The 25,801-nt window shown below is 48.0% G+C and overlaps 1 protein-coding gene across 1 annotated transcript; it reads left to right on the top strand.

Annotated features, from left to right (window-relative positions):
• The first annotated feature begins 885 nt into the window (after positions 1 to 885).
• MBD2 (methyl-CpG binding domain protein 2) lies at positions 886 to 25,516 on the top strand. The gene is made up of 7 exons (XM_075262372.1): positions 886 to 1,080; positions 12,408 to 12,567; positions 17,179 to 17,316; positions 18,329 to 18,419; positions 18,702 to 18,879; positions 23,458 to 23,588; positions 25,108 to 25,516. Exons 1-6 carry the CDS (start codon positions 971 to 973, stop codon positions 23,573 to 23,575), a joined length of 795 nt encoding a protein of 264 aa, XP_075118473.1. The 5' UTR covers positions 886 to 970; the 3' UTR covers positions 23,576 to 23,588; positions 25,108 to 25,516.
• Positions 25,517 to 25,801: the final 285 nt, after the last annotated feature.

Genomic DNA, 25,801 nt, shown 5'->3' with positions numbered 1-25,801 from the left:
TTGACAGGAGCGTCGCCTGTCCGTTGTTCTGATCCGCTGGTGGTGGCTAAAATAATATTATTTATAGGGTCTGGTGGACCCCATTGACAATAATGGGGGTCCGTTGTCTTAAAACTGAAAATGGCGGCTGAAATAGTTGTGCGTGCCGGACACGAGCTTTGCCTGTCCGTTGTTCTGATCCGCTGGTGGTGGCTAAAATAACATTTATGAACATTATTGATTAACAATACTATTGATGGCCCTATTGACAATAATGGGGGTCCGTTATATTAAAGTTCAACATGGCGGATGAAAAAATTGCACGTTTGGCAACGTCCGACAATTTTAGGCGGCCACTTCGATGGAGTCTCCTCCAATGTGAGCATAGCACACCGTAAACCCAAACATGTCTCCGGCCAACAAAAATTTCCAATATTCGTTTACGTAAAACGCAACGCTTGACGCTTATTATAGGGAACGTCAAAGCGACGCCCAATCCTTCGTCTCCCGCACCGCACTGATAGGGTTAACCACCTACGGTTTCTGCTCCTCAGAGGATCCATCCCTGCCCATTCCTCCCAAGATGTCTTAGAGTTATAAGATAGGGCGGAAGGATACCAAGATCCTTGCCATTTGTGACTAAGCTACAGCTCCCAAAGCCTCGCACAGGACTGTACACAGTTAAGACTCTGGGGAGTTGTAGTTTATGACCCATAAGTGGCTAAGGGGGGTGGACAGTACTGGTAGTTTTGGGTAAAGACGTAACCCGAGGACTACTTTGCGTCACCTCGCGAGGAAAGGGTTAAGCGGGCGCCTGTCACCGTGGGCTCGCCAGACCGGTTTCCTGGTGTGAGGTATCCCTCCGCCCGGGACTAGTTTGCGGAAGAGTATGGCGATGCTAGGGGGCGCTGCTGTCACCAGTAGGCAGCGCAGTGAGAGGCGGGGGGCAGAGGCGAGTCGCGGGGCTATGGTGTAGCACACCAGCCGGTCCATGGAGAAGAGAAGAATGGACTGTCCGGCTCTGCCGCCGGGCTGGAAGAAGGAGGAGGTCATCAGAAAGTCGGGGCTGAGCGCTGGCAAGAGCGATGTCTATTACTTCAGGTGAGGGGGGGGGGGAGCTGTCATGGCAGGGTCAGGGGGTTATAGGGGCTGGGGTCAGGTGGGCACCGCAGGGGTCACTTGGCGGGTCACTTTTTTACGCTTTTTTTTTTTTGCAATTTTACGACACGTCTCATCACGCGACAAGACGGCGACTGGATAATCGTACTCCAGATACTTATAGTCGTCCTCAATGGATCGCGGGGCGGCGTCAAGTGATTGGGCGAGTCTGTCGTTGGCGACTTTTTAGATCACTTTTTTAAAATTCGAAATGTCGGTGTTAACGCGTTTAGGTGTCACGGTTAACGTTCCGGTTATTTGGGGAGGGGGGGGGTACAGGGTCTGGTGACGTAAAGGTTAATAATGATGGGGGTGATTCGGGGTACAAGTGCGTGTCGATACGTTTTTGGCTGCAGCGGTGACGCAGGATGGGGGGGGGGGTCACGTGATTGTGGGGGTGCAACAAGGATCGTCCATATTAGCAGCGCGCGGGGGGTTCCTTAGCATCGAATGGAGTGGCCGCTGCCCATACAGGACGTCCCAATGATCAGACCCCACCCCACCGAACAATTGGTAATCTCCCGCCTACTGTGCTGAACCCGGGTACCCCTTTAGGGCGACCGCTCAGTCAGGTTATGGCGACTTCTTAGCCCAAAAAATTGAGCAGTGGTCGACCTCTCTGACTACAAGCTGCGCTACCCCAGGGGGCGCCATCTGACCCCATTGACCGGCACTACTGAGAGTCATAGGGTGACCTGTTGACCTTTGGTCCCCTGACGGTAGGCGCGGCCGGTCTTGTTTAGCTTAAATCATCGTATTGTGCACAGATCCACAACTTTCTAAGGCAGGGTTCACTTCAAAACGGCGCACACCCCACAGACCCTATTATAGTCAGTGGGGTCCTTTGGGGTCCGTGCCAGCCTTACATAGTAGACGTCCACCAGTTATAAGGTCTCTGCTTGCTGTCGGTGCACAGGCCGAGAATCCCTACACAGATCCCTTCACAGCTGAAGGTTTGTTACAGTGTAGACAATCCTCGGAGACTGTGATACATTGTAACACATTGACTGGATAGGTTTAGCTCACAGAGCATTGTCTCGACTGGATACAATTGTAACAAACCCTCAACTGTGAGTAAGATTGGGTCTATTCCCTGACGTCAAGCAGAGGAACACAACATATAGGAGTCCCATTGACTTCGTTATGGGTGGTCTTTCTTTGATTTCAGGAATGGGGACCCCACATTTAATGTAGAATTGCACTACGCCCATTGAAGTCAATTGTTGGCTGTGCTGAGTCCTCCAGGGTCTGATGGGGCCCCATATGTTCTAATCATAGTTTGTTTGTTTGTTTGTTTTTTTAAAAAACCTGGGACCGCCACAGATCAGTTGTTTGAAACTGCCTTGTGATGTCAGGTTTGCTGCGCCGTGGCCTTTTCTCAGCTCAGTCCCATTCATGTGAATGGAGCTGAGCTGCAGTACCAAGCACGGCCACTATATGATGTATGGCACTGGACTTGGTAAGTAGTGAATAAGCCGCAGCGCTGACTTGGACATATTTTGTCCTCTTCAAACGGCTGATCGGCAGGGGGGGCATGAGTGTTGCCCCCTCCCCCCCCCATTGGATAGGTCATCAATTATTAAGCCTGGAAAACCCACATGAAGAAGAAACAAAGTCTTGGTTCAGGGGCTTGACTTTGGCATGGGGGGGGGGGCGATAACCCTGTAACGTTCGCTGTCGGGGGTCTCATTCGATCTGACGTCCATAGTGGCGAGGAGGCTTTGTGGTTGTAGAGCGGGTATGGTCACCCTAACTACAGCGAGGGTCTCGGGGGTCTTAGATGTTTTCTCGGACCTTTTTCCTTGTACATTGGCCAGTCTCTGTACTAGGTCACAGCGGTTACTGCGAGATTGCCCCATGCATAAGGTGTAGGGTAATGGCGGGTACAGGTGTCCGATTTATTGCTGGGGCCCTTATATAATGTGACGTTGGACGGGGCGGGTGAGTCACCAGGACGGGCGTATCTTGCATTGGTTATATGGCAGGGTGTGGCCCGCGCGTGTAGCTCTACTACTCCGCTCGTGCTGCCTGTGTGATGGTTGTAGTCAGGCTGCTGGTCCAGGGCTGTCACCTATAGATCTGGGCGTGTATGGCCATATAGTGAACGGACACGGACTCTAGAGTCTAGTGAGCGCCACCATGCAAGTGGTTACTTTCAGATGACTATTTATATTATTATTATTATTTTTTCTTCTAGCCCCCACCATTCCTGAACAATCACTACACTCAGTTTCTGTGCCCCAATGCCAAATAGACTACCATATTTTTGTCAGGTTTGGCGGATCCCAGACGATTCGCTTCTGCCCAGGACTTGACAGTGTAATTGGTATATTGGACACCGATTGTTCAGGAATGGCGAGGGCTAGAGAAAACATTCCAGCAGTGTCTAAATCGGTGGAGAGGGGCGAGTGAGAGGTCCCATTTCAAAGCCAAATATATCATCCAGAGGTATATTAGTCCATATCTAGCCTTGTCTGGCCAGTCCTTACTCTGCAGCGGCCTCAACAGGGCAAATATGGTATTACATGGTGGCTACTAGGGGTTTTCCAGGACACTGAGCTTCATTTCCTCCTCGCAGACCAGTTATGACCATGCAGCAACTCAGTCTGAGCTGCAATACCAGACACAGCCACTATACAATGGGCGGCGCTGTGCTTTGTAAGTCGTGGAGAGGACACTGTGATGGTCAAAGATTGTGTGATGTTCTAAATAGGACCAGTGTATGTGGTCCAGACCTGGAAAGGGCCCCATCGCCTGTGTGTGTGGTGACGCCCCTGAGTGGTGATGCCTGGTACTGATCCTGGGCATTCTCTCCTGTATGACTGGTATCTTCTATTACACTGGAACATCTGCTATCGGTTGCGACGTCAGCCGTAATCCCCAGTCACTGGAGCAACAAAGAGCCAGCGTTGCGCCATGCGGACGGGTAATTATGTGTTAGACTCTCCCGGGCCCGCCCGTCCCATGACACCCTGCTGTTATGTCTATCTGATAACCCCTGTGTCAGGTTTTTGTACGGTGCGCCGACCCCAGAAAGAGAAGACCTGTCCATTTTATGGGTCATGGATCCGCTGAGCACCCCCTGATCGGTGACCCTCGCCAGCATTGCCGTTTCCTCCCTCTCCTGTGCCCATGTCACATTCTACTGCAGCAGCTTTGTCCCATTCAAGTGAATGGGGGCTAAGATGCAATACCGAGCACAGCCACTACACAATATATGGCGCTATGCATTGGTAAGTGGTGAAGACTGAACGTTATGGCCTCTCCAAACAGCTGATCAGTAGAGGGCCTGAGGATTGTACCCCATTATTAACCCTTATGAACCTGAGACTTGATTTATATTTGGCGGGGCCACTAGTTACTGACCACTACAGCCTCTTGGCTGATCTGTGGGTGCCCCAGGTGTTGCCCAACCCACCCCCCACATCTCCGAGCACATATTGATGACCTATCCTAACCATTCAGCCCCATTATTCCCTGCCTGGTGTGTTGTATACAATGTGCTGGAGGCCTCAGTGCCTGGTCCCCCCCCTCCCATCCCCCGCCCACCTCTGTGTTGTAGGTATCTTTTATAATGCCTGCCCCCCCTACTGTGACCCTTCTATAGGCCTCGTCTCCTCTACCAATCTCTCCACCCATCTTGGGATTTGGCCCTTATTTCACAGCACTTGCTTCTCTTCTGCGTCTTATCTACCCAGGGCCATAACTAGGAAAGACCGGGGTCCCTTGGCAAACTCTGGGCCTCTTTACTGGCGTCCACATGGTGCGGAGCCCCCTTATTCCCTGTACGGTAAGTGCCCTCTGCACAGTGACTTTAGTCTGCTACCTACTGGATTACTCACTTAGGCCTAGTTCACACAGAGCTAGGGGCCACGTATTTTGGTCCTGATTTGGGTGCGGGAAGCTGATTCAGAATAGGAACAAATTGCGCCTGCCGCGGCTTCCTACAGTTGCGACTTCCCACTCCAAATGAATGGGCCTAGTCCGGAGGGTGCTGTTGCGAGGCGGATGCCGGGGCTGAATCGGCCGCGGAATCCACCTGAAGAAAGGACAGCTCGCTTCTTTTTTTCCGTGAAGGGGAACAAACCGCTCACAGAAAAAAGGACGCTAGCGGTCTGCATAGACCTGTATTGTGAGGGGGCGGATTTTGTGGAGGATTCAGCGCCAAAATCCGCCCCCTCTTGCCTCGTGTGAACGAGCCCTTACCCATCCCCATTCCTGGCCATGGCCTCCTACTTTCTCTTCAGCCTCCAGGGGGCCCCGTGTGCTACACATCATGAACAGGTCACTACGTCCTCATGTATGGGGCCACATTTTAGATATATATATATATATATATATATATATATATATATATATATATATATATATATATATATATATATATATATATATTTTTACCGTATATACTCGAGTATAAGCCGATCCGAATATAAGCCGACCCCCCTAATTTTACCACAAAAAACTGGGAAAACTTATTGACTCGAGTATAAGCCTAGGGGTGGAAATGCAGCAGCTACTGGAAAATTTCAAAAATTAAAATGGTCAGAGTTTTCGGGTGCATTAGATGCTGGGGAAGGGGAGGGGGTGTTTTGGTTGTCTGTCTGCCCCTTCCCTGAGCTTGAGGACTGTTTTTTCTTCCCCCACTTTGAATTCAGTCTGGCTGACTATAGGGTATCTGCAGTGCCCTTAACCCCTTCCCGATGGAACAGGAGCGCTGCAGATCCCCTATATTCAGTAGACCGGGCACTGTCAGACACAGGGGTACCTAATGTGTATGTGTGTCACAGTCATTTTCTACTTTTGTATGTATTCTAGGGAAAGGAGGGATTTAGAACTTTTTTTTTTTTTTTTTGCTGACTCGAGTATAAGCCGAGGGAGGCTTTTTCAGCACAAAAACTGGGCTGAAAAATTCGGCTTATACTCGAGTATATACGGTACTTTGTTTCTGTAATAGTCCACATGTTGCAGTAATGGAGAGTTTTTGGCAGGTTAGCCTCGATGGATTGGGGGTGGGATTATAATAATCCCATCCACGCACTGCATAACAGAACCCACAACACAGTGTCCTGCTCCTTAGGTTTCGAGCACGCAGCATGTCCTGTTGTTGCTGCTTGTCGGCCAATGGGAAGCTTGAAATCCGGGGCCAGGGGCGGGATCGTGGTGACAATCCAGGTCCAGCTGCCTGTGAACCACCATGCGGGATGTCCCCATAACTGTAACCTTGGCCTTAAAGTGACGTTACACGTTTGACCAGTGAGGGTAAGTTCACACGGCCGTATCCGCCTCAAAATCCTGACCAAAAAGACGGCTCCCATTGAAATCAATGGGAGCCGATCAGGTGTCTTTTCCGTCGATGCTCCTTCTTCAGGGCGTTTCGCCCCGTGATTTGGCCTGAAGACACTCCCTCCTCCCGACATTCATTGGGTGCCGGAGTGGAGCGCGCGACTGGATGCCGGTGCAGTGCAGCGCCATTATCGTGGCTACCCGTATTTTGCTTCCGCCTCAGGTTCCAGTCCAAAAAAACCCTGATAAACATCTGATCATCAGGGGCCAATCTATCCGAATTCCTTATTGGGTGGTCCGGCGGTCATACATGTGTCTATGGGACTGACGACATCCTAGTTATCCGAGGGTTAAAATGTCAATTTTGGGGGGAAAAACCTTTAATTTCTGCGAGGCTCCCACCAGTTGCAGGATGGGGGCGCCATAATATTTTGGATCCTATGCCCAGGGTCAGTACCCTGGAAAGATTCTCTCTTCTCTTTGCCTCCATTACAGATGCAAAATACAGAGCGACCCTGCGGCGTGTGAACAAGGCTTTAGTGTGTGACGGTGTCTATAGACCGAGGACAACTTGTACAGAATCCAAGCCCGTGTGAGGTCAGATTTCATCCACATAAATAAAAGCAGCGACGCCTGCATCACGCCGTACGAGAAAACCCGACGTCTCCTCCTGTCGCCGAGTGCTGATGGTGTTTTGTAGAGTAGACGAGGTTAATTAATTCCCTGAAGAACAATGAGAGGAAACACAAGGCCGCATTCACACCTGCTCTATAGATGCGTCGGGACCGAGCTGTAGTACCACACACAGCCTGTGTATAAGCGTGGCACTGTTTTTGGAAACCAAGCGGCAGGTTTCTGGGCCATAAGGACGTGCGCAGTTTCTGATATCTTAAAGTTTGGACATATTGGGGCGACTTATCCTGATTTTTAAAGGGTGTTCTGGGACTGAAATATAGCTTACCCTTAGGATAGGTCAGCGGGGGAGCTGAGATCAAGGACCTCCACCGATCAGCTGTATTTGGTGAGCGAGTGCCGCAGATTCTTCACTGAATACGAAGTGCAGCGCCATGCCTTATATAGTGGCTGCGCTTGGTATTGCAGCTTGGCTCCATAGGAAATGGTCATGTGAACGTGACATCACTGTCCTGTGAAGCGGAAGCTGACCAATGGGGGGTGGTGGGGGGTGGGTTCTGGTTGCTGGACACTGTGGGGTACACTACAGGGTACTCCCCGATGCAGGGAACTAAGCCAGCCAGTGAGGGGTTAATGGCCGAGCTCCTTGAAGGCTTTGCAGCGGCGCTGTATGACCGGCGTCGCGTTGAGGCGGTCGCTTCCGGGGCGATTCATCGTCTTGCCACGTGTTCACGCTGCGTCGTGGCTTCCAGTAAAGGGGCCGGCGGTTTCTACCAATGTCGCCGACCTCCTGTTTTGTCGCGGTGACCACACGTAGTAGTTCTTGTTTTGCCTTCCTTTGTGGTGAGGAAGTCGCTGCGGATTTGGTTCCAGTGCAGGATATACATGGGCGGTTTCTTAAAGGGATCTCTCCATCTTATAAAGTGGCGGCCTATGCCAGTAGTCTGACTACCGATCCTCGTCTGAGGTTTCCAGTTATGCAGGAGTTAACTGGAATGATTCCCCTTCGGGAGTTGAAGATCTCAGCGACTTGGGATCCTTACAGATCAGCCGTTTGCAGTGGCGCTCTATGAACACTATTCCTGCTTCATAGACCATGTGGTGTCCTGTTTATCGGTCACATGGCCTCAGTCCCATTCAAGTGAATGGGCTAAACTGCAATACCGAGCACTGCCACTATATAGTGTACGGCGCTATGCTTGGTAAGTGGTAACAGATTGGCGGTCAACCCCCTGCCGATCCTTATTGAGCTATCCTAAGGACAGGTTAGGCTGGAAACCCCTTTAAAGACCGTCGGGCACTTCTCTGTCCATCGGTGCGCGTCCTCCCACGAGCGCAGACTATTTTGTATTGATCGGAGCGGCAGATGTCTGTCAACGTGAAAGGCCGACGTACGGGAAAATAGTTCATGGAAGATTCCTGAGAAAATTTGGCGGTGTGGGCAGAGGATGTTGAAAAACATCTGGTCCTGCCGAGAGTACAAATGACTAGACCGAAAAACTCAGCACAAACGCTGCCAGATCTTTCTAAACTGCAAATTTTTTAATTTTTTGGAAAGCGACCCGATCAAGGTTGTACCTGACCCATTGTAGGTTACCACGCTGCGGCTGATGTGCACCCTCTGGATATTTGGCACAATGCCATGACATTTAGCGTCCCACCCATGAATCCCATAGGCTTTACAGAGAGACTCTAGGATATGAGACTCCCACGCGGTTTCCGAATGTCGGCGTTTGAGTCCACTTCAAGATCTGACTTCGTTCACTAATGAGAAAATAAGGGTCTGTTCACACAGGCTGCAGTTTTCTCTCTCTAACCAATAGACTTATCGGTAGAGGATCGATTTTTTTTTTTTTTTTTTTTTTTTTTTTTTTTTTTTTTTTTTTTTTTTTTCCCCCGATCCTTTTCCAGCCGATCCCGATCGTGAAATTGGCTCAATCGGGATCCGATCTTTCCCGACCGCTCAACCTTACTTATTCGAGGGAATTGACATTACACTGCACTCCAAAATTTTGGAAAAATGGGGGGGTTTGGTGACTTTTTGGTGACCATTTTTATTCCACTTTTGCCACTTGAGGGGCGTGATCGGCCTGTATGCCAGAGTCGTCAAATGTGACTTTCAAAAAAATTACAAAAATTTGTAACCAGCTCGCTCCAGTAAGAGCGGCGGCGTAACGTATTGCAACACATTCTGGAAAAACTGACATTAAAAATTCCCCGCATGATGATTGTCCCCCAAAGGCTCTTGGGATATGTCTAGGCTGTTATTAAAGGGGTTGTCTAGGGTTAGCAGGACACGGATACTTTCTTTAAAGGGATTCTACAGTATTAATAATAATAATTAATAATAATATTTTTTAAAAATCCCGGTTTTCGGCAGTATGCAAATGAGTTCTCTCGCCGCACTGGGGGCGTCCCCAACTCTCCAGCGTTGCCTCCATCTTCTTCAGGAACGGCCTCTTCACCCGTCTTCTTCCGGCGCTGGAGGTCAAACTTCTAGGTCTCGGGCAAAGCCGACTGCGCATACCCACAGGCCACAAGAAAATAGCCACTTCATTACTGGCAGCTCGGCCCGAGGCCTGGAAGTTTGACCCCCAGCTGCGGAAGAAGACCTAGGGAGAGGGCGTCCCTGAAGAAGATGGAGGCGGCGCTGGAGAGTTCTATCGCTGCATTGTGTACGCCCTCAGTGCTGCTTGAGCGCTGGAGACCGCCCCCAGTGCTGCGAGAGAACTCATTTGCGTACTGATGAAAACCGGGACTTCTACCGAACGGCGGCATGGAGAAGACATCTAAAGGTAGGAGAAGTATAGCCTTTCTATATGTGATTGTCAAAAAAAAATGATTTTGATGGTAGAATCCCTTTACATTTCCATGGGTGAGTATTGTGGGCATGCTCTGTAACTTGTACAGGGGGGAGGAGCTAATCTGTGACCTCACCTACTGTGAATGCTGCATGCTGTGCTTTCTACCTATAGGCCTTACTTGTCAGTGTAATCCTGTCTGTACTGCTGAGACGCGATCTCTACAGAACCGCAAGTGTCAGCCTATTAGGCCTGAGGCATCGCAACTAATGGAACGTCTCCGGATTAAAGTTAAACAAACTTAAGTTCTAATTGTAACATGAAGAGACAATAGCACATATCCTGACAATACATCCCTTTAAGGGTTATGCCACAAAGTATGTATCCTCTATCCATAAGCTGAGACCCCACCGATCCTGAGACATAGGCACAGTACAGTGACTGGGAGCGCCCCCATTAGGCTTGATAGTCAGAAGTGTTCTTAGGATCGGTGGCGATCTCTGGAGGGTAAATATTTTGTGACTTAACCCCTTTAAGGTGTCACAGTTCAGTCTGTTTGTTAGCACTTATGGCAGTCAGGGCAGTTGTCGTTGTCTTCCTCCCCCAACCCCTCCCTAAAGTCCATGGTATGGACTCTAGAGGGCGACCTCATGGGGTAAAGAGATTTGTCCGGTGACTCCTTGCAGGGTAAGGACTTTTGGCTAATGACTCTTCGCTGCTCACTAATTACCCCTGGTGGCGACAGAGAAGCAGATTGACCCCTCAGGCCGGTGACCTGTGCATCAGAGATGGGACTATTGATCCCTATGGTATCTATTACTGCCCTGCCAGTGGTGTGTCCAACCTGCCAAGTATGATGGAGTTGCAGCGCTTCATCCTGCTGCTTCCAATAGATTGTTGGTTCCAGCCAACTAGTGGTAGTAGAGGGTACTACAGTCAGTCCAGTCCAGCAGGTCGTGCTATAGTGCCCTGTAAAAATGGTGACCTTTCTAAAAGAGCAATACTGAATGCTGTAGGGTCCTACATCAGCATAGTCTTTATTTTAGGTGTGGTAAGGGTCCAGAAGATTGAACTCCCCCCCCCCCCCCCCCGATCCTAAAATGACATATCCTAGCAGTACGTGAGACCGTCAGATTGGCAAGGCAGTCTGGTAATGAATCCTAGAGTATAGGGGAAGCGCGGGAGAAGTCTGGCAGTCAATGCAATGATGTGAGGAAGGAAGATGTTTAAGAACCAGAGAGTACATGTGGGGTGGTCTCAGGAGATTAGGGTAGAGATGTAAGGAGAAGATGGCTGTGAATGGCATCGTAAAGGGGTTTCCTGGGATGAATTAAAACCTCAATAAGGGGCAGGGGTGAAAAAAAAAAAAAGAAAACTGATCCGCTGTTCAGGGGTGCCAGTTCAGTCTAGATGTGCCAGATGGATCAGAAGTTCAGGTGACCACAGTGACCAATCACAAGCCTCAGTGGTGCAATGTTGGGTACCAGTGACACATCAGTGGGAGAGATGGATTAACTGGGCAGCAGGGTTAAAGGCTGTGTTGGACCAGTCCCCAAAAGGAGTGTCCGGTGGGTCACGGCTCTAGAAGACTCCCAAATTTGATTGGCACTTTGGTCTATTTTCTAGAGGATGCTGGATCTCTGGTTAAAGTGGCGATCCACAATTACGAACACATAAGTCGCCAAAAACAGCTGTAATACTAGGGACAACCTGTGGACTGGTGTGGTGCTTTTCTTGAAGAAGGCAACCATGTATTTCTTATCTTGGGTTGAGGGATGGAAGAGCAGTGAACAAGGGGCTACAGAGAAGGATGTTGGGTTGTAGAAAGAGCGAGTTTGAGAAATCTGGGTCGGTATGCGCTCGTGTGCAGCTTTAGAGATAAGATAAGATAATCCTTTAATAGTCCCACATTGGGGAAATATATGGGGCAGAGCCAGCCAAAACGTAGAGGAAATCCTGGTAGAAGGACCTCCGCTTCTCCTCTCGACATATCTTACATTTGTCTCTGCTCCCTCCTCTATTATTACTAATACTGTTCTGCCCTACTGCCAGGAGTAACTGTACCATAGCAAACAAATGGCTGAGCAAATCCCAAGGAGATCCAGGAACATTGGACTGCAACTGTTACCTTTCCTTGTAATGTAAGCTGTGAGATTTTGCTGAGTCTTCTGTCCTTTTCACAGATATGTGAGGAGAATGTACCCCTCCCCTCTTCATTAACTGTGATCCAGTCTTCCTTGTATCTGGACAGACCTCGGCTAGCAACAGGGAGTGAACTGCAAAATGTGTAGAAGGGAGATACCTAGTGGTTGGAACTGTACATTTCGTTTTGGTCCAGAAGCGCATGCTATATGACTTGGGACAAAGCTGGTAAACTCCCCCCCCCCCCCCCCCCTCGCTCCTGCCATACACACTTACAAGGTCTATTTTATGTGTAACTATAAAACAGTGATCATGATTATTCCCTACCAGTCTGAGCATTAGTATTATATGATAAGACGCCCCCTCTGGTCTCGGAGGACCCATACTTATCTATTTTCTTCTTTCCAGTCCAAGCGGTAAGAAGTTCAGAAGCAAGCCCCAGTTGGCCAGGTACCTGGGGAACTCTGTTGACCTCAGCAGTTTTGACTTCAGGACGGGAAAGATGATGCCCAGTAAATTACAGAAGAACAAACAGAGGCTAAGAAATGACCCTCTCAACCAAACCAAGGTTGGTCAGAAGATCCAATGATGTTATCATGTGCTTGGCCTAAGTGATATGTGCACAACCGGTATAGACGGGGCCACCTAGAGGTCAGGGCAGGTAGTACAGTCAAGGGCACTAGGACTAGACTAGATTGGAAATGGCTTTGATCGGGACAGAACCTAAAAATGAGTATTTTAGACAAGTATTAGTTATAAGTGGATGGGATTTAGGTGGTGCAGGAATATGGCGTATGGATACGCAAGGGGTGGGATTTATCAGATCTGTTCGGTGGCTTAAAATAGTCGCATAAGATAAGGCACAAGTGTCTGACTGCTGCAACCCCCTAACCCAGGGGTAGGGAACCTTCGGCTCTCCAACTGCTGTGAAACTACAACTCCCAACATGCTCCATTCGTTTCCATGGGCGTTCCAAGAACAGCAATGCAAGTATGCATGCTGGGAGTTGTAGTTTTGCAACAGCTGGAGAGCCGTACGTTTCCTGCCCTAACCGTTTTGAGAATGGGGCCTCCAGTAATGGGTAGTAGGAAGGTCACCCTGTACCCTAGGACCCAAAAGAAGCCTGAGAGGTGTTGAGGTCTGCTCTACCTCGTAATGTGGCATCAGACCTACAGCAAGGATCCTGAGGACGTAGAGACAACCAGACTAATCCAGCTCTGCTATGCCGAACTCTTTAACCCTGCACTTTTCTTTAATAAGCACAAAAACAAGGCAAATTCATAACATATGTGTGGGAAGCATAGTATCGACCCCAAACATGAAACTACCGCACATTACTATTGTAATATATAATGAAATTTATTGATATCCACTAAATATAGACCACATATACAGGGCCGCCGATAGGTCAGTACTACTGCTACTGGCGTCAGGGGCCCAGCCAAATTGAAAAATGGGGGGGGCCCCGGTTTTGGCCCGCCACCGTGTGCCGGCGCCCGTAGCAGTCATTGTGTATGTCCTATTTCAACTTAGATCTGCATCCAGAGGACACAGATCTGAGTTGAACACATATACGGCTGAAGCAAGGAGCTGACACGGGTCACCTCCTCGCTTCGCCGCTGCCCGCCTCTCTCGCTGACACATATGCGGCTGAAGCGAGGAGCTGACCTGTGTCAGCTCCTCGCTTCGCCGCCGCCACTGCTACTGGCTTGTAGACGCGATGTGATGACGTCACATCGCATCTACAACTGTGCGCCAGTGAGAGAAGAGGCGCGAAGACAGCAGCGGGGGAACGAGGAAAAGGTAAGTGTAATGTCGTGTACGCTGAGGTGGAACATGAAACTGGGGGCAGAGATGTGGGGACATGAATCTGGGGGCAGAGATGGAGAGGGCGGCATGACACTGGGGGCAGAGATGGGGGACATGAATCTGGGGGCAGAGATGGGAGATGTGAATCTGGGGGCAGAGATGGGGGACGTGAATCTGGGGGCAGAGATGGAGGGGGAGACATGAAACTGGGGGCAGATGAAGGGTGTATATGAAGCTGGGGGAGAGATAGAGGGGGGGACATATAATTTATGGGTGACTGTAGGAGGATTATAGTGTGTGCGGGCACATGAAAAATTAATGAGAATGGGTGGAGTCAACATAACAGTGGGTGGGGCTAAATTTGCTGCGGCGCGCATTTTGTCCCTCTTTTGGTTCTTCAAAAGTTGGGAGGTATGGGTACAGGGGGCAATGGAAAGATGTTAGAAGGTGGACGGGGGGGATTGTTGGGACATCAGGTGTGCGGCACTGCGGAGAGGGAACTGGGGCAATAATATATAATATATAAGTTCTTAGCTGGAGAACTACAAAGCACACAATAGCTCCAAAGGTATGTGTGCTTTGTATTAATAATGATGTAGGCCGCTATGTTACTAGCATAGCAGCCTGTTTGGGGGTGGGACTTTCACTTTAAAGCAGTATTCACATTGCGTTTTTGGCCTCCCTTGCCGGGATACGTTGGTAACCAGTCACAATCAGCTCCCCACTTATCCCTGCACGGAGAACTGCAGGCCCCCCTTTTTTTATTGGCCAGTTCTTTGTGCAGGGATAAGTTGACAGCTGATTGTGACTGGTTACCAACGGATCCCGGCAAGGGAGGCCAAAAACGCAATGTGAATAAGCCCTGAGGATTTATTAGGAGGCTCTTATAGATGGTGTTGGCTCTCTATAGGGGCTGTCACATGGAGCAGATTGTACCTGCAAATAGAATCTGATTAAGCCTTGTAATGCTGCTAAATAAAGGGAAATGTAATACAGAATTGGTATGACGCAAAATAAAGTAGTTTTAAAATGGCGGGGGGGGGGGGGGGGCAGACACTTAGGCTGTATGGGGCCCCAAAATTCCTGATGGCGGCCCTGCACATATACAAAAAATATCATAACACAATACAAAAGGGGAATGAAAATACATCAAAGTACTAGTAAACCAAAACAGTAGGTAGGTAGATATGGATATGTCAAATATCTGATGGAAATATGTTCAAGTGTGAGTCACCAGATTCATACAGTAACGTACTAAGGTGTAAACCACATCCTTAAATAATTAGTGTCACAACTACCACAATATCATTCATAACGCACATATCACATACCTATACTGTTTGCAGAGCCCAGAGCTATGTGGTCTATATTTAGTGGATATCAATAAATTTCATTAGATTTTACAATAGTAATGTGCGGCAGTTTCATGTTTGGGGTCAATGCTGCACTTTTCTTTAGTAATATATATTCTTCGCCTGCACCAAATGTCACTGTAGACTATACACTTCCCACGTTGTATGACTTGCACGACACCATATTATGTCTCATTCCGCACCAGTGAACAGCGCGTTTACACGTGGAGGCGCAGACAGACACAGTGTCATGGGCTGTACACACACTCCAGCTAAATAAACACACACACACACACACACACACACACACACACACACACACACACACACACACACTTTGTCAGACAGGAAGAGCTGTAGATGTGTCCTGTCTATGGGACATTCTAGAGTAGGTGCTGTGATGGTAAAGAATGAGAAAGTACTCAGTGATAGACTAACAGTATACAGGTCATAGTTATATTTTCATTATACATGTGTTACTTACCCTGTACTGATCCTGAGTTACATCCTGTATTATACTCCAGAGCTGCGCTCACTATTCTGCTGGTACAGTCACTGTGTACATACATTACATTACTTATCCTGTATTATACTCCAGAGCTGCGCTCACTATTCTGCTGGTACAGTCACTGTGTACATACATTACATTACTTATCCTGTATTATACTCCAGAGCTGTGCTCACTATTCTGCTGGTACAGTCACTGTGTACATACATTACATTACTTATCCTGTATTATACTCCAGAGCTGCGCTCACTATTCTGCTGGTACAGTCACTGTGTACATACATTACATTACTTATCCTGTACTGAGCCTGAGTTACATCCTGTATTATACTCCAGAGCTGCGCTCACTATTCTGCTGGTACAGTCACTGTGTACATACATTACATTACTTATCCTGTACTGAGCCTGAGTTACATCCTGTATTATACTCCAGAGCTGCGCTCACTATTCTGCTGGTACAGTCACTGTGTACATACATTACATTACTTATCCTGTACTGATCCTGAGTTACATCCTGTATTATACTCCAGAGCTGCACTCACTATTCTGCTGGTACAGTCACTGTGTACATACATTACATTACTTATCCTGTACTGATCCTGAGTTACATCCTGTATTATACTCCAGAGCTGCACTCACTATTCTGCTGGTACAGTCACTGTGTACATACATTACATTACTTATCCTGTACTGATCCTGAGTTACATCCTGTATTATACTCCAGAGCTGCGCTCTCTATTCTGCTGGTGCAGTCACTGTGTACATACATTACATTACTTATCCAGTATTCTAGCCCAGTGAGTTCACCTCTGAAGTATAATACAGGTTATTGGTGCATGTTGCAGTTTAGTAGGTGACATTGATACAATATTGCGATTGCCCCTGCACCTTGGGGGTGGGGTAAGTGTGTTGCACATTACACAGTTCAGTGTATCTTCTATGCTGACACTTACAATCCTCTTGGGGCTCTGGTTCCCCTTTTTGGCTGAGTGCACCTCTCCGCTCGCTCCTGGGCCAGATGTCTGAACTATAAGAGACATGTCACCTATTCCCGCTGAGTGCACCTGCTTCTTACCAGAGCGGATTTGGTGCAGTGGTTTCGGGGGCATCGGTATCACTTCTCCATTCTGCTACTTTATGAGGAGGGGTGAAGATGAGTGTGTGGCTCGCTTTGGTACTCTGTGTGTGACCAGATGTGCGCCCGTGTTCACCACTTTATGGGAGCAAACAAGGTCACATGGTTTGTTTACAGCTCTGACCCAGTCAAGTGAATGGGGCTGAGCTGCAATACCAATCCCAGCCACTATAAAACGTACGATGCTGTGCTTGGGGCGGGGGGTTATTTTATGTGACGCCCCAGCGCTCGCCTGAACACTGCGGTCTCTTTTTTTCAGGGTGTCTGGCCCTATTATAATGGCTTTAAATGAAATGTATTAACTATATATCTTCGGAGTTTCCCTTTAACCTCAAAAATAACTTTTTTTTTTTTCCCTTTGGGTTTCCGCCAACAGTCCAAACCAGACTTGAACACGACGTTGCCCATCCGTCAGACCGCCTCCATCTTCAAGCAGCCCGTCACCAAAATAACCAACCATCCCAACAACAAAGTCCGATCGGACCCCCAGCGGGTCATCGAACAGCCTCGCCAGGTAAGCGAGAGGTTAAACGGTATAGACTGGCCCCTCGCGTCTACTAGAATCGGGCTACGTGGCGAGTGGCCTGCACTCTATTCTCTCTGCTATCCAGGGGCTGGCGGATTTTTAAGAGGCTGCAGCTTTGACTGTGACTAGAGAATAACTCGACCTCAGTCGGATGCTAATTGCTGACCCTGCACATCTGCGCCCGTACATAGCCACACTTAGCCTCCATTGTTCTGGCTGGTCAATGCCGAGATGACCACACTGGACTTGGCACGGATCACCACAGGAAGTGTTGTCATGGGGTCGCCACAACACAACCCCAGGCTGCCAATGATCTAGTAGTGTAGACTCTCTACAATGCCTCATATTGAGGGTGGGGGACAAGGATTGGGCAGGGTTGGATCTCTGAGGCAGCCTAGTCTTGCCTGCCATTACCCCTAAGTAACTTGCTTGAGCTGCAATACCAGGTACGGCCACATATATAGAGGCAGCACCCCAGCTCCATGACAGATGTGCCATTGCTGAGCCATCCGCAGTCAGTAAAGTGTTAATGAATGACGAGACCGTCAGCAGGAAGTCACCGAGCTTTATTCGTACACCCATCCTGTGTGGTTGAGAAGCCGAGATGTCGCTGCCTCTTAATTTAGCTCCATAGACAGGCGGAAGCTGAGGAGTCTGGGAGATGAGACCTGACAAGTCACCCATACGTATACAGTATAGATCACTGCTGGAAAGCAAACCACGCTGTAAACTCTGCATCATAGGCCTGGTGTGACTGCAGTCATCATTTGCTGCAGCCACCACTAGGGGGAGCTCATGGATGTATTGGTCTGCAGGCGGCCATAACTTTATAGATCGTGCATGGAATCGAATGGACACATCTTTTCCTATGGATCTGCTGACTCTTGGATTCTCCCCCTATATTCGTGCACTTGCCCCACCACCGTATACCTGTCACACTGCTGTATAACTTTGCTTTCTGGCCTTTTGTAACTTTAGTTTTTGTACTTTGTTTTTCCAGCTTTTCTGGGAGAAGAGACTAGAAGGCCTGAGCGCGTCAGATGTCACGGAACAAGTCATAAAGTCCATGGAGCTTCCTAAGGGTCTGCAGGGTGAGTGTGTGCCGGGATCACGTATTGATGAGCCATTGTAATACCCGGGAGCCCCGCAGATCAGCTGCGGCCTCTTCACTGGATACCAAGCACAGCGCCGTACTTTGTATAGTGGCTGTGCTTTGTATTGCAGCTCAGCTCCATTTCTCTGAATGCTTCTGTACAGGCTCCCTTACATTGTCTCCACTCACTGACTGAAAGCAGAGCTCTTGAAAATGAGAAGCCATTGATGCCAAGTTTCAGGACGCTTCATTGTAACGATTCCTTCCTTCCTTTCTGCAGGTGTCGGACCAGGAAACAACGAGGACACGCTTCTCGCCGCCATTGCCAGCGCCCTGCACACCAGCTCGGCACCCATCACAGGACAGCTGTCTGCAGCTGTAGAGAAAAACCCGTCCGTCTGGTTAAACACGTCACAGCCGCTCTGCAAAGCCTTCATAGTCACAGACGAGGATATCAGGTAAGGGCAGAAGATTTCTAGATGTCCCTCATAGTGTGTCCTGGATCTGCTGCACCTGGGGAAGGGGCTTGATATCCGTCTTGGGCCGTGGGTTAGCAGTGCTTGAGGTCCTGAGCCTGCTCATACTCTCCACTGTATAGGTGTGCGCTCTGTGTAGTAGGTGTGTATTGTGTACAGTGTGGGTGTGAGCAGGGACACGGTGTAGATGTAGGACTGAGCACGTATACTTATCCTACTAATATAAGGTGAACGTTTGGATGTTTGTTCCTCAATCACGCAAAAACGGCTGAACGGATTTGAATGAAATTTGGCACATAGATAGATTGTAACCTCGATTAACACACAGGCTACTTTTTATCCTGGTAAATGACATTGTTTCTCGACTATTATGAATTTATGTTCACATACTATATTACACTGCTGCTGCAGTAGCCTTATCTCCGATCCCAGGGCTGTTATCTCTCTGTGTAAACTTAACCCTCAGTGGATTGTCTTTACACATTTGCCTATTATCTGATCTGCTCCAGGCAGTGCTGACACACTGACATGGGCACACACCTTTATTCCATATTGTCAGTTTGCCAATTTTAAACATACCTGGAAAAAAGAGAATCTAATTTGTTGCAAACAACGAGAGCTATGAAGGAGCCAGAAGTCATAGAGTTCTCCTCAAGCGGAGCTGAGGGGGGATCATCAACACATTATATGGCGTTGCAGCGAGCTGCCGGAACAATTACAAGCACAGCGCGAGGAACAAATTCAGTGCCAGGCCAGCTTGAGAGTTGCCGGAGCATGCTGATCATCAACGCCAACAACACGATTATTATGTGCCGTTCCAGCAAGCTGCTGAGATTCTGGAACAATCACTGGCACAGCGGGAGGAACGAATTCAGCGCCAGGCCAGCTTGACCGTTGCCAAAACGCCGGAGCAGGTGGATCATCAACACCAACAACATGCTCATTATATGGCGTCCCAGCGAGCTGCTGACATGCCGGAACAATCACAGGCAACGTGCAAGGAACAAGTTCAGCAGTAGGACAGCTTAAGAGCTGCCAAAATGCCAGAGCAGGCGAACCATCGATGGCAGCAATTTGCTGAATATAGGCGGATCATCAATGCCAACAACACAGTCGCGGGCAGAGCCTAGTTACATTTATAATGTGCTTGATATGACACAATCTATATACAGTCTGCTGTACAGCCACTAGGGGGCAGCCTCCAATAACACTCTGCAGGAGCTGGCTGCACATTCAGCACTGACTTAGTGTTGACTCTCTGGTGTCTTAAGGGTCCTATCGAGGAGAGGGATATATATGAGGCACGAAAAATGGGCAGGTATAAGGAGAAGAGCAACTCTGACAAACCCGAATTGTGACGGCTAAAGAGATGGGCTAGAATCTCCATGTGAGCAGGTCTTGTTGGGTGTCCTGGTATACAGTGGTTAGTGCCCTCAAAGGTTTAGTGGGGTCTTCTAATGGATGGGTCAGGGCACAAGGGGGATCTATACAAGATTAGCAAGGTGGTATTAATGTTCTGGCTGTAGACCTCTTGCACCCCTCGGTGATCCATCCTCCGTATGTGGCTCTTTGTGCAGGATCTCGGGGTATTATCCGCCTGCTCCATCCGTTATTCTCCTATAAGGAAGTTGTCAGATTTATACTAAGACTCCGGCGATATTACACAGATACAGCGGAGGAATCTGAGAGTTTTATATCGGATAAGCTTGAGCAGGCAATAAAAAAGCTGTAAAAATGCTTGTGGGGCGAGGGAGCAAATCTCCCCTGCGTCATCTAAACCGAGAGAGTCTAGCGTGAGAAGAGGCGTCAGGGCAGAACAAGGCTGGATTTATAGAGGCCGAATCTCCGCTCATGGTAAGTGGTGGGATTGTGATGTATAGGACTGCCCTCATCTGCCTGGGAGCGATAGTCTGCAGCTCTGCAGTGTACAATAGCAAGATCTGCAGATACCAAATCTATACATCAGACTGCTTATGTGGCTTATATATATCTAACAGTCTGGTTAGTGCTGTATTCACCTCCTGAGCCCCTTGATGTCTTTAGGACCCCCATGGACCAGCCGGTCGCAGTGAGACTCTGTGAGCACATCTTCCACTTTCACAGGCCACGTGACGTCACGTCTATCAATCCAAGTGAATTTCGCTACCGATCACCGTTGCCATAAAAAGTATGGCGCTGTACTTGGTTGCGTGAAGAGGCTGCAGCGCTCTTCTGAACATACCGACCCCATCAAATTACTGCATTTTTCCCCACAGATTTTTTTTAAATTTTTTTTAAATTGTCTGACCTTGGCCTTAAGGGGTTAACCCAAGTGCATTGTGTGCAGTTGTTCCGTCGCTGCCCCCCTTCCCCATCCGTGCGGTGATCCTCTCTTCTCGCCAGGACTGTGCGGCTAAGCAGTTTGCGAGCTCTCCGCTCATTAGGATTTAATGCAGGCAGCTCAGGCTGATCAATAAATTAATGGAGCGTGCCCAGTCCTACAAATCTCGCTTGAAGGGGCTGTTTTGTGCCTCCTCTCTTCTGCCAAGTCCTGTGGAGTTGTCCCTGGAGCTACAAGGGTGACTGATGGTGGATCTTGGTAGTCTGTGCTCGTGCTGCACCGCTCGCACATGCTCAGGACTCTCGGCCTATACGATGGTTTATCTTCGCAGTGCTCAGGATACGGGGGATAGTCACAATCCATGGGGGGAAAAAGCCACCCATTGACTTCAATGGGTGGAAAACGGAACCCATTGAAGTCAATCGGAGTCTTATTTTCAGCGCTGCTTCTTACGCGAGTTATCGTGCCAGAATCGGCGCCACTTTCCTCCGTGTGAATGGACCCTGAGACTTCCGTTCACATCTGCACCACTGAAATCGGGGTCTTAAAAAATCCTTTTGTCGTCCAACGATGTCAAGGAAAGGGTTATCTGACAGACTCCATAATAGACAACAGATCATAATAGAACAGATCCCGACCGACGCCATTGACTGTCGTTACACCATTTTTACTATTTAACCCTTTTTCTTTCTCTGGCGGACCAGAAGGATGGATTAGATAACGCTGGTGTGACCGACGCCCTTACCAGGTACCGAAATCATGTGCCAGGTTCATACTAGTGCTGTCACATGGAGCCTGGCGGACCCCATTGCTTATAATGAGGTCCTTCGGGTGTCCGTCACTTTAAAACTGAAAAATGCCCGCCATGTTTAGTCAGACATGGCGCTTGACTCTCTAACAGACTTGGCGCAGGTGTGAACGCAGCCTTGTGTTTTATAACCGGTTTTTCTCCATAGATGCATTTATAATTCTGCAGGCCTTTATGGCTGAAGCACATGGCTTTAGCACCCCCTGCTGGTTCAGTGCATGTACTTCTGAATGTGACTATATTATTGTGCTTTCCACGGATTTCATTCAAAGGAATGTTATTATATTTAAAGGGATTCTATCATTTAAAATAGTATTTTTTTTTTTTTTATTCTGCCTAGCACGTAGGAATAGCCTTAAGAAAAGACTTTCGTCTCCTACCTTTAGATGTCTTCTCCGCGCTGCCATTCGGTAGAAATCCTGGTTTTCGTCTGTATGCAAATGAGTTATCTCGTAGCACTGGGGGCGGTCCCTAGCACTCAAACGGCACTGAGGGCGTCCCCAATGCTGTGAGAGAACTCTCCAGCGTCGCCTACATCTTCAGGAATGGCCTCTTCACACGTCTTCTTCCGGTGCTTACTTACAGTAAGTAAGTCGCCATTTTCTTGTGGCCAGCAAGCATGTGCAGTCGGCTCTGCCCCAAGGCCTAGAAGTTTGACCCCTCCATTGCCGAAAGAAGACCCGCAAAGAGCCAGTTCCTGAAGAAGATGGAGGCAGCGCTGGAGAGTGTTCTCACAGCATTGGTCATGCCCCCAGTGCTGTTTGAGCGCTGAGGACCGCCCCCAGTGCTACGAGAACTCATTTGCATACCAAAGAAAACGGGATTTCTACCAAACGGCGGCGCGGAGAAGACATCTAAAGGTAGGAGACTAATAGGCTTTCTTAAGGCTATTCCTACATGTTGGTCCAAAATATAATGGCAATAACATGGCAGTCTGTCCCTTTTTAAAGGATTTGTCCCGTTTTTATAGACATTTATCCCCTATCCATATAAGTTTCTGTTTACTGGAGGCTGTATCGTCGGCTCCCCCAGTGGTTTGGAGGACTGGCAACCAAAAATCTCCTCCCCTCCCCCCCACCTTCAGAGCTACCTTGTGCATGGACAACCATTGCGCTTGTGTGACTGGCTCTCCCTTCACTTCTATGGGGCTGTCGGAGATTGCAGTTTTAGGACCCCCATAGAAGGGAAAAGAGCACACATACATACTGGTGCTCCATTCATAAGGGGGCCTTAAGTTCCCCAGTCCTCCTGATCTTTGGGGGACTGGGCAGTAATCTGACTCTTCAATTCACAGGACAAGGGTATAGGTGTCCATAATGGGACAATCCCTTTAAGGCTCCATAGAATTTGGTATTCCACAGGATTTAGATGTTGTGGCGCTGATCTCTCTGCATCTTCTCATGTAACTCCTCTCTTACCTTGTCTATTTCAGGAAACAAGAGGAAAGAGTGCAACACGTTAGAAAAAAATTAGAAGAGGCGTTAATGGCGGACATATTGGCACGAGCTGCCGAAACAGAAAACGACACAGAGATCTGTATGGAAACATAATTCTCTGTCCTCGGTAAGAGCTTAATAGAAGTGTGTGCCCATGGATATGAAGAACGGGGGCACTTAGAGGAATCTGGAGATTTTGGGGTGGATTATACCTCCATGTTGGCTACAAATTCCACCTGGAATTTGCCTCCCATTGTTTTCAATGGCAGGCAGAGGTGGACGCTGTTTGTCAGGTTATTTTATAAATTTCCAGGAGGATTAACAGGAAGAATGTAGCGCAGAACTGCAAGAATTGTTATATAATGTGGCGTATTATATACTTAGGATGACCGAGCCTCTTAAATATCAACTTTTATAGATGAAACTGTAATATATGAAAGAAAAATGCTTCTTTCTCCAGTTATCTACTCTTAACATAGAAGTCTATGGAAAGGAGAGGAGGATGCTAAGCTTTGCTACACTAAAGAGTCCTCCAGAGAGTATTTTAGTACTGGAGGACTGGCTGGTTCTGACACTGGGTCTTGATGGGAATCGGCACCTAGAGTTGCGTCGCCTCCTGTCGCGGCTAGTTGTGTACTATGGGGTCTGGCCTTGATATAATCTAATCCAGCAGACCCCATAGTAAGGGTAACTTATACAGGAGAGGAGGAGGCAGAGTGGGGAATGGGGTTGTCAGGTGCTGGTTCTGATCATGTGATCGCCTCAGAACCAGCCGGTAAACCGAAACGTGAAGGATTGAAACCCTCCCTGGAGAACCCCTTAACTAAGATGGCTCTTACCCTATCTAGTAAGGTCATGCTCTACCAATGTGACCTTAAATCACTTGCTGGTCAAGTGCTGGGATCCTTGGAGGAATCCAGCTGTAATAGTGGTGGCCCTACAGCACCCCCAGAGGGGAAAAAGTGACATTACACACTAAAATCAGTGGGCTGCCTGTGTAATGCATGATGTGTTGGGTCCCTTATTGGTCCAGAGGAAACGATTAAAACGCGGCCTCTCTAATCTTTACAGGTGGGGTCTGGTAACGCACCATTCATTGGGGCAGAGCTGCAGTATCTCAACACGGCGACTAGACACGGGGCTGCCTTCTGCTTACAATAAAAAAGCAGATTTGGGGGGGGGGGGGGCACGTGATCGACTCTGCACCAACTAGATGCTGAGGATAGGTCATCCATATATCAACTGCTTGGGGGTCCAGAAAACCACATTTTAATTGGAATGAATTGCAATACCTGAGACCACCACTAACGAGGAGGGTGCTGTTGTGCAAGGTTTGCTTGTTCGGAACTGGAACTGCTATTCTACTCTGAGGCATCTTCGTGGCAATGGGTGTGACATCATGACCCGGGGGACTGCTGAGGCCCATGCTGTGGGGTCGTGACGTCATACCCAGGAATGCCAATGGAGGAACGGACACTGCGAGGGAAATTGAGTATCGGTGTTTTTAATAATGATTTGTTGGTGGTGAATCTAAACCTAAAATTTTTGGAAAAACTTATGTATAATATGAACATAAAAATATTTTTAATATGTAATTTTATTTATTCTAATTTTAATTTTTTTTTTTTTTTTTTTTTTTTTTGCAGGTGCCGCGACTATTTAACAAGAAATGCAATTCCCGGGTCTGACCTTACAATAAGACATATGCACATTTTATATAGGATATATTTTTTTCTATTATTATTGCACCGATCCAATGCCTTCCTAGAATTCTATTTTTGATGTACATATCTATATTATTAAGGAACAGAGTGATTCTTTATTTTGTCTGACTTTTTAAATGTAAAGCAATATTATTAATCCAGCCTGGATTTTACGTATCCGGGTCCAGGCCGACGTTCGGTGTCCTGAGCAGATTTTTTATTAATATAATAAACCCCATGACGTGTCTTCTGATCGGCGTTTATAGTAATTCCAGGTTATTTAAGTCCCTTTTTATACCTCAGACGTCTGTACATTTAATGGCATCTTGTATTTAAATGTATATGAAAAATTAAACCATTTATATGCAATGATCCACGACTGGGCTCTACTTCCTTTCATTCAGGTTTTTATTCCTGTAGGGAATCCTGAAATTTCCTACTAGTTATGGTAATGTGACTTATGGCAGAGCCCAGGCCAAAAAATGGATTGGACTTACAAGGATATTTTAACATGCCAAGGACATTCAATAGGAGCAAAATTTGCACACCTCAATAGTTCAGGGCAATCTATGCAACTTTGTAATATGGTGTTTGAGAAAAATGCTTCTTTCTCCACTGATTAGGCCCTTTTCTTCCT

This window comes from Leptodactylus fuscus, chromosome 1 (assembly GCF_031893055.1).
Source record: "Leptodactylus fuscus isolate aLepFus1 chromosome 1, aLepFus1.hap2, whole genome shotgun sequence".
Lineage (NCBI taxonomy): Eukaryota > Metazoa > Chordata > Amphibia > Anura > Leptodactylidae > Leptodactylus > Leptodactylus fuscus.
The sequence above is the reverse complement of the archived record's forward strand: the minus strand, read 5'-3'. Positions and strand labels throughout refer to the sequence as shown.